This window comes from Bidens hawaiensis, unplaced genomic scaffold (assembly GCF_021521415.1).
Source record: "Bidens hawaiensis isolate Kalapana, Puna unplaced genomic scaffold, B.hawaiensis_p1.1 tig00001461_1, whole genome shotgun sequence".
Lineage (NCBI taxonomy): Eukaryota > Viridiplantae > Streptophyta > Magnoliopsida > Asterales > Asteraceae > Bidens > Bidens hawaiensis.
In genome coordinates, this window is record NW_027491082.1 from 517,205 (window position 1) to 526,530 (window position 9,326).

At 34.2% G+C, this 9,326-nt stretch overlaps 2 protein-coding genes across 2 annotated transcripts; one reads left to right on the plus strand and one right to left on the minus strand.

The window, feature by feature from the left end:
• Positions 1-252: 252 nt before the first annotated feature.
• On the minus strand, positions 253-708 carry LOC143578246 (uncharacterized protein At5g01610-like). The gene has a single exon (XM_077061887.1). The coding sequence runs from the start codon at positions 706-708 to the stop codon at positions 253-255; it is 456 nt and encodes a 151-aa protein (XP_076918002.1).
• A 6,841-nt stretch (positions 709-7,549) lies between these two features.
• On the plus strand, positions 7,550-8,261 carry LOC143577591 (dirigent protein 22-like). Its single transcript, XM_077061383.1, has one exon. The coding sequence runs from the start codon at positions 7,606-7,608 to the stop codon at positions 8,182-8,184; it is 579 nt and encodes a 192-aa protein (XP_076917498.1). The 5' UTR covers positions 7,550-7,605; the 3' UTR covers positions 8,185-8,261.
• Positions 8,262-9,326: the final 1,065 nt, after the last annotated feature.

Consider the following 9,326-nt stretch of genomic DNA (forward strand, 5'->3'; position numbering starts at 1 on the left):
GGAAAAATAGAGAGAACAAATAAAACATAAAAAAAAAAGAGAGAACTAAAAAACCATTCCCACTTTGATGAAGTGTTAAGGTGATAAAAGTGTGAAATAGGAGGTCATGAGTACCCTTTAGATAGGTCGCTATGGGCGCGTTTGGGGGCGGACGTCTTATTAACGTTCCCTTTATTTTTTCAGGGGTCTGACAATACATTCGCAACCAAATTATCTTCAAAATCAAACATAATTAGTTAATTACCATCCGATTTAGATCGATTGAGTGTACGATTCGTGTCCACAAGCTTTGCTCCTACACTCCGGCACCTCCGAGAACATATCCGCCGGCAAAATCTTCGATAAAACTCCAACATGAAACTCGAGCATACCGGAGTCAGTATCCAGATCCATACCGGTAACACTTAGCCACAGGAACAACTGCTTCGCCTGAATACCGGTGACGTCAGAGACCGATCCGTAAGTCAACTTGCCTTGGATGTCCTTACTGTAGTAAACGGTTTGATCGTCGAATTTAACGTAGCACGGACGAGTTAGGTGGACGGTGAATGCACCGTCGGTAGGTGAGAGTGTGTAGGATTCGACGGCGTTAGGTAGGATGCCGATCGGTAATCCGAATTCTGTTAAGATATCGTGGATGTCGGTGGCGGCGGCGGTGACGGAGAGTGAGATTAAAGTGATGAGTAGTGATTGGTTGAAAGACGCCATTGGTGAAGTTGCAGAGGTCAGACTCAGGGTCAACCTGGACTCTCCAATAAAGAAGGGTTTGAGAAATACAATATTCTTTTGATTTATATAAACAATTTTTTTATTTTTATTTTTTAAATTTGAATGGGACAAAGTCTTTTTCTCTTGATAAAAGGAAGAGCTGCCTAATTTCGTGGTTTTGGTTTAAGCGTTTAAGGATAAATGGATAAAATTGATGATGATATTAATTATAGACAAAACATCAAAACTAGTCCTTTATGTTTGCATGTTTTTTCAGTGGTTATTCTTTCGCAAACTTAATGACATAGAGCATCCTTTATGCTCAAAAACTCTATCACCTTATGTCCTTTGGCACTAACCTAGTTAGTTTTTCTCTTTAAATATACTCATGGGCAGATTGGTCTTTTTACCATGTTTATTTAAAATACATTTTTATTAAACCACACACTCTCTCTCTCTCTCTTTATACATTCTCTCTTTATACCTTCAAGAAACCATTACCGGCACCAACACCAGCCACTAGCAGCTGACCACCAGGTCTCCACTCTCCGGTTGTCAGCCGCCACCGTCGTCGCCGTCCCACCCGCCACATCTGACCAGACTAAAGGCATCAGTCATCGGATGGCGCTGCCCCTCCTTCCCCTTCTCGGTCTCTTAAACTCTCATTCCTCTTCTCTCTCTCCCTCTCTCTAACAGTCTAGCCACCATCACCACCCACCCTGACCAAACAACCACAAGTCCCCACCACCTGCTGCCGGCGCCACCACCACCACCACCACCTTTCGTCGGCACCACCACCTGACCTAGCCACCACCAACGATGAACGCAAAACTTTCTGGATTCGATTTCATTCGCATAAACAGATTCAGATTTCATATCCAGATCCGATTTTAGTATCAAAACAAAAATCGATTCCAATCATCTTAAGCACACCGGAAACAAAATTACTGATCTAGATTTAGCTTCGATATCCGATTCATCCCATAAATCGATTATATTGGTGTTTAAAGCATTGATTCTCGCTGCAATTATAGTGCGTATCAGTACATATATAATATCAATCAGAATGTAATTTAAGGTTTTTATTGATGGAATATTTTGGGTATTATTGGTCAGATCTAGGTTTGAAACCAAATAAAAACGGTGGTAATGATTGACGGAAAAGTTCGCTCACAGGAAGGTGTGAGTGTCGGAGCCGGTGGTGGCGAGAACGGCAGGAGTGGCTGAGTTGGTGGTGGATCTCCATGACGTGGTGTTTGTGAATCTGATTTGGGGGAAGGTGTGAGTGTCGGAGTCGTCACCGTCGCTACATCCTATCTTCAAGATCAAAGATAGTTGCAGGCGTTGGGCCGATGGTTGTGGTGTTTGGCGGGAGGTGGTGGTGGCACCGGAATTTTGAGAGGTGGGAGAGAGTGAGAGAGAGAGAGAGAGGGGGGGGGGTGGGTGGGTGTTAATGGTTTTTTATATTTCTTTATTAAATATGGTAAAAAGACAAGTTTATCCTCATGTGCGATGCACATGACCAGATTTAACGAAAAAAGTTAACCGGGTTAAGGCCAAAGGACATAACGTGATAGGTTTTTAAATGGAAAGGGTGTTTTATGCCATTAAGTTTGCAAAAGAACGTCTACTGAAAAAACGTGCAAATATAAAGGACTAGTTTTGATGTTTTGCCTTATAATTAATAATTTTTTTATGAAGTGAGATTTTATAAAACTCATAATAATAATAATAATAATAATAATAATAATAATAATGTCAAAAGCTTAAAGCTCCCATGTATGATATATGTCTAATTCACAAGTCTAATTTCAAATGAATATTTCAAAAATATAACTATTATATTAAAGCAAAACATGTTTTTACACGGCTTTTAACTATGTCATCAACATGGGATGCCAACTAATCAATTTTCATTTATATATATTTCACCTAATTAACTAATTTTTTAATTAACATTCCTTCAGTTTAATAAATTTTTATGTTAAATGATATAACCGTTAATGCATTTATTACTATTTAATATTAATAATTGCCTCAATAAAGCAATTATAACTTTCTTAAAATCTACCCATCTATCTATACTATTAAAACAAAATCATTCTTCCACATGCCATTCAATTAAAGCAGTCAACTATGATGCCAATTAATACTATTACCATTTGTAGAATTACTAATATAAGTTACAAATATAACTTTAAATGAGGTTTTTAGATATTTATGAATTATAAAATTTTATTTATCATTATTTATATCTTATTAATCCATAAAGTATGCTATTATGTATATCATTAAATTTATCTTTTGTGTTGTATTTTTAGCCACCCGTGTATTACACGGGCTATATCCTAGTATTCATTACGAGGCCTCAGATTCAACCGGTGAAATTGTGCTAGATGTAAATTTGTTCAACAAACGAGTCAAGTCATGGCATCAACTAGGGCTTAAAACTTAAAAGCACAACAATGTAAATGAGTTGGGTTGTTGATCCATGCAGGAAACTAATTTATAGGACAAAAAATTTTATTCCTTAATGAAAACCTTTTCAACTTATGAATTACAACAAAAAAGGGAAATAGGAATGTTACACATTAGATTAGGGTGGCAGATTAATGACATATTAGATTCGGCACAAAACCATGTAACTTGATGGTTTCCTGGATCATGAAAACGCGAGTGTTCCACAAAGTAGACTTTAGCCCAATCAAGTCAATAGCCCAACTTGATTAGCCCTTGGAAGCTTTGGGCTTAGAGAGAGAGGTTAACGATTCGGCCCAACTGCCTATATCAATTATCAAGCCTTCAAAGGTCATTCCTTTCATATTATTTAATTTGTGGTTATACAAGGAAGTGTTTGTTGAGGTAATACTTCAAGCTTTCTCTCAGGCAGTGGTGTTTGGCCCTTCTTATATGGTTTTGTCACTAAGATTAAAGGCCACCAAGATATGACGGTTAAGGGTACGTTGTGATTTATGAGAACATAACAAATATCCACAAGCGCCAACGGTTGTACATTTTGCGGTAAGATTACCAAATTGGCTAATCATTGCTTGTGAGATGCCCGTTTGCGTGTTCAGTTTGTTTCAAGTCTTCAAGATTTGGACCCAGACTAAGAGTCTAAGCTCCCACCTAGCTTTTGTCAACAACAAACTGGCTTCTCCAACATTGTCACGGAAGATAGTGCGAAATTATCCGCTTTAGAAGTGATCATTTTTGGAGTAAATTTAATTTCATAAATGGGTGTTGCTCCTAGTTTCTTGGTAGGTGTTTTCTGCCTTTTTTATATATAAAATATTGGCTGTTCCAAAACATTGTATATGCTTCTCATGTGAAAACAAAACATGATGATGTACTTGTGGTCTGGTGGACTTGTGAGTTGTGATGCTCCTTTTTTTCAAACGTAAACTTGACGTACACTTGACGCTGCAAAGTAGAAAGCGTGGCCCTTGGGCTATCATGTCTTTCTTTTTATAATATTTAGTTCCATTACACATGGCCTTTATATACAAGTCTTGTAAACCATTTTATCTTCTAGAATTTAACCTGTCTTTCTTATGAAATAATTACGTCCACTTAGTTTTTTAATAATATCTTTATGTTTCTAGTAATAGTATGATATCTAAGACAAATAACACATCTTAAAGTTGTGCTCTGTCCACGAGAGAGATATGATGCTATAAAAAATGACTCGTGTTAGATTTCACAAACCCATTTTGATGTATTCGGTTGTAACTTGTAAGTGATATGAGAATTTCATAGTTAAATGCGTTTTAGTGGAAGCGATAAGCAATTCTTGATTGATGATCTTCTCGGATGCTTGCACCCGTGCAAACAAAAAACAAATCATTGAACCTTTCGTGGGTAAATCGAATAATATTGTTTGGTATAAGAGATCAATAACAGTTGAAATCAATGTTATTTAAAAGAAAAAAAATGATAGAAGTATATTTTATAATTTCTTGAGTTTTCCACTAATGCCTCAAAATTTAAAATGAATGGTACTTCAATTGTTATGTCACGTTAATAATTCCGTAAAAGTCATTATATATTTGTGAAATTAAAGTGCTATTAAAAATAATATTATCTTTATTTTCTTTTGAACGCAAGAAAGGAATATTTTTTTCCAATATAGCTTTCGAATTCTAATTCTACTAAGGTAAATGCGTGGACCATCCCACCGACAAAACCTTTTTAACTATTCATATGGTGTTTATTTCACATAAATCTTCTCCTTCTAGACACCTGGTAGAAACTTTATTTTTATTTTGTTTTATACTTTTACTAGGTTTTATCCCTCGTATTACGGGGGTTGTTGTACATTATTCGTTTTTAATATTTATATATGTATATTTTGATTTTAATTTTATTTATTGTAAGAAAGTTAATAATTAATATACTTGAGGTTTGATGATAAAATGGTTTCACAAATAAATGATATGTTATAATCCGGTTTAAAAGTTATCTGGGTTTGGTGATACCCATTACCCGTTTATTTTCTTTATTATAAAATTGTTTCTTAATTATAAATAATATATATTTTTTTAAATAAAATAGGATATTAATTTTTAGTATATCCCTATTTTATAGGATTTTCATATCAAATATTTGATTAGATTAATTTGTAATATAATGAGATGTTATAACCCGTTTAAGAGCTATCTGGGTTTAATGAGACCTTTACCCGTGAATTCGGGTTAAATGGATCAGAAGCATTCATTTACAAATAAAGCAATATGATAGCTTGAGAGAATGGTTGTTTTACATTTTTCGTTTTTTAATATTTATTTTTTGGATTTTAATTTTTTTATTGTAAGAAAGTTAATAATATTTTAAGGTTTCATGATGAAAAGGTTTCATGAATAAATGATATGTTATAACCCGTTTAAAAGCTATCTGGATTTGGTGACCATAACCAGCTTAAGTTTTTTAATATAAAATTGTTTATAAATTATAAATAATATCTTTTTCTTTTTAAATTGGATATTAAATTTTAGTATATCCCTATTTTATAGGATTTTCATATCAAATAATTGGTAAGATTAATTTTTAATTTAATGAGATGTTATAACCCGTTTAAGAGCTATCTGGTTTTGGTAAGACCCATACCCATGAATTTGGGTTAAATCAATAAGAGGTATCCATTTAAAAATTAAGCAAAGGGGGAGCGACCACATCGCGACACGTAGGATTTTTGGGTTTTCATTTATATATATTATAGATTCATTATGTTTATTAAGATGGCATGAACCTTATTTAAGGGCATGATTTAACCATTAGAATCAATTGTTGGTACTCAAGAATTACGTTTATTCTCTGCTAACCGATGAGATACAGTGAACCGCATAATGCATTGGACAAGTGATCTTCAAAAGATTATGGTAGGAAGTAATGGAAACAAGATTCAAACCTAAAAGACTCTTCTTATAAAGAGAAAGCAATGATTATCGTTGCACCTGCACCACCTCTAAGGGTGCTACAATAGTGAAATATAGATGCAATACAAGTAACTTAGAGAATGCACAACAAAAGGGCAAAAAAGTCTAAGAGCGTGTCTAGCAAGCTATCAAGTCATATTCACTTATTTTTCGAAAACACTCATTTTACTTCCAATAATAAAGACACAATGCGTCAAAAAGAACTTGATCACATCGTCATCATCACATATATTTATTTTTAATAATTAAACAACTTATGTTAACAATCTATTTGATAATACCCAACTCGTCCCCAACATACCAATGGCAATAAGATCTCATTTGAGTTCGTTCATCAAAATATAAAAAAGGACAAAAATGACCATGCCCAAAAAAAGGACCCAACAAGAACAAATGGTGTCAAAGACCACATCATCCACGCAAGTGCTCCACAAATGATTATTGGGATGCTTTTATTGTCATAGTGTCATCTTGTCGCCATATATTTTGAAGTCGTAGACTTATGTGATTACCGTTAACTGCCCTAATAGGGTTCAAACAATAGGCCCCTTTGAATATATTCGACTCTTGTTACTTTTCCATTTTTATACCACTTAAACCAAAAGTATTTGAGATGTAAACAATCCAAGTATGAGTTTACATAAACTCAAGTTAGGCTTGTTATATTTAGAAGTTCTCGAAGCATGGGTTTGGCATGTTTATTATTTAATAACAATCTACCTATTTTATTTATATGTGTTTATGATTGCTTTATATTTATAACTCAAATACGTATATGTAGCATAAATTGTATATATCATCTTGTTATTTTTATCAAAAAATTGTATATAACAATTAAAGGAAAGCTAACATACAAATAAAAACTTGCATTAAACATGCGAATTAAATAGTGTAATTATATATACAAATAGTGTAATTACACTACATACAAAACAAAACAATTATTGTTTTGTTGTTTTGTTGTATATATAGTGTAAATGTGTAATTACACTATTTGTATATATAAAATTACACTATTTGATTGACACGTTTAGCACGTTAATTAATTTAATTTGTATTTGATCCAAACTTATAAGTAATTATATGTAAATACATATATAATACTAAATAAAAGATTATGTTAATCACTAGCCTAGTAAAACTTGATAAGTAAAGTTTGGGGTCAAACCCTCTTAACCATGAGTTGATTCAGTTTTTAGTGAACCAATATCCACCATTTCACAAATTGCTCGACCCGTTTACACCTAAAAAAACATTTAATTAATTCTAACTATGCAATGACTTTTAAAAGGCACTTTTAAATCCCAAAACAATAAACAACAAACTTTAATAAAGTTAATTGATTAGTTAATTAAACAGTTGGTAGACATGACATTATAAATTAGATGCCCCCGTCACACCACTCTTTGTCATTTACTCATTTATCATATCCTTCATTTTCCACCGAACAAAATATTCCACAATGACCAAAATCTTCCTCTGCCTACTCCTCCTCTTCACATTCTCACAAACGTTTCCGACCACCGAAGCCGATCCCACGTTTCTCCAATCGGTTAAAAAGAACCCGATGAAGCTCCAAACCGAAAAACTAAGCCACTTTCGGTTCTACTGGCACGACATAATAAGCGGTCCTAACCCGACCGTTGTAAACATTGTCCAACCACCCGTAAACAACAAAACCAAAACCACACCCACGGGGTTCGGTATGATCAACATGATCGACGACCCATTGACCGAAAAACCTGAAGTGGGATCAAAGTTACTAGGAAGAGCACAAGGGTTTTACGGAATGGCGTCACAAGAGGAGCCCGGTTTATTAATGGCTATGAATTTTGTGTTTACGACCGGGAAGTATAACGGGAGTACGATATCGATATTGGGACGGAACCCGGTGTTTCATAAGGTTAGGGAGATGCCCGTGATCGGTGGAAGTGGGCTCTTTCGGTTTGCTAGAGGGTATGTTCAGGCAAGTACACATACTTTTGATTTGAAGACAGGGGATGCTTGTGTTGAGTATAATGTTCATGTTTTGCATTATTAGTTATTAAGGTTATTATTAGTTATTCCACTTTTTTATGTGTTTTGAGATTGTGTTGGGTTATAGTGGGTTGCACTTGACTTTAATTAAGTGAGAATAAATTTTGTATGATTATAAATTTATAAGTTTTTTATTTTTCTTCACTATATTATCTTTAGGTGTTATATTTTGGCGTGACTGGTTCAGTTACTTATGTGTGGTTGATGTTTTATTTACTTATGTTTGGGAGTGGAAAACTGGAAATGGTTAACCGATTTTTCAATTAATATCTATTAAACACTTTATAAGTTTAAGTAAAGAATCCAACCTAATGGGGTGATGGTCTATTGACAAATACAAAGATTGTAAACACCTGAGTTTGAGAGGGGGAAGATATTGGGATCAAGTTTCGTAAACGACGATGAGTAAAAGAAATTTGCTATTCCAAAAAAAAGGTAAAGAATCCATCAAAGTGTGTAAATTTTCTAACTAGCATCGCCCTCGTATATAAACTTATAGCACACATATTAGTGTTTAGCTAAGGTAGTGATTGGTATGTAGGAATGACAATAGAAATGGAATGATTTATTACGTGGGAACGAAATAAGTGGTGTTTGGTTGCTCAATAGAATTGAATCATCCATTTCACATGGAATCCCATTCCATCAAAATCATTCATTCTCACCCTCCTTTTTTTCATTATATTCCTCCTTCACTCTACTTTCTCAACAACACTACCACCTAACAACCACCACCACCACTACCATTGGCACCACCACCAACTCCGCTGACACCACCGCCGCCGCCACCATCGCCACCGCTGCCACCATTTTCGTTGCTGGAGCTACCACCGTCGCCATTGTAGGGTTTTTTTTTGGTCAAAAATTATTTTGAGATATGAGTGTTTTTATTATTTATATTTCATTTCTACATTTTTTTTGGATACCAAACAATAAAATTAATAATTGATTTCATTCCTATAGGTTAACCAAACAAGACAAAAGAATGGTAATGATCCATTTCATTCCCTTTTCCATTCCATTCCTTCTCTCATTCCATTCCTCCTTTATTTTATTACCTCCAACCAAACATATCCTAAGTCTCATGTTATTTCTGTTGCATGAAAGGGTTCTACCCAAATACATTTTTACTTGAAAAGAAACAAA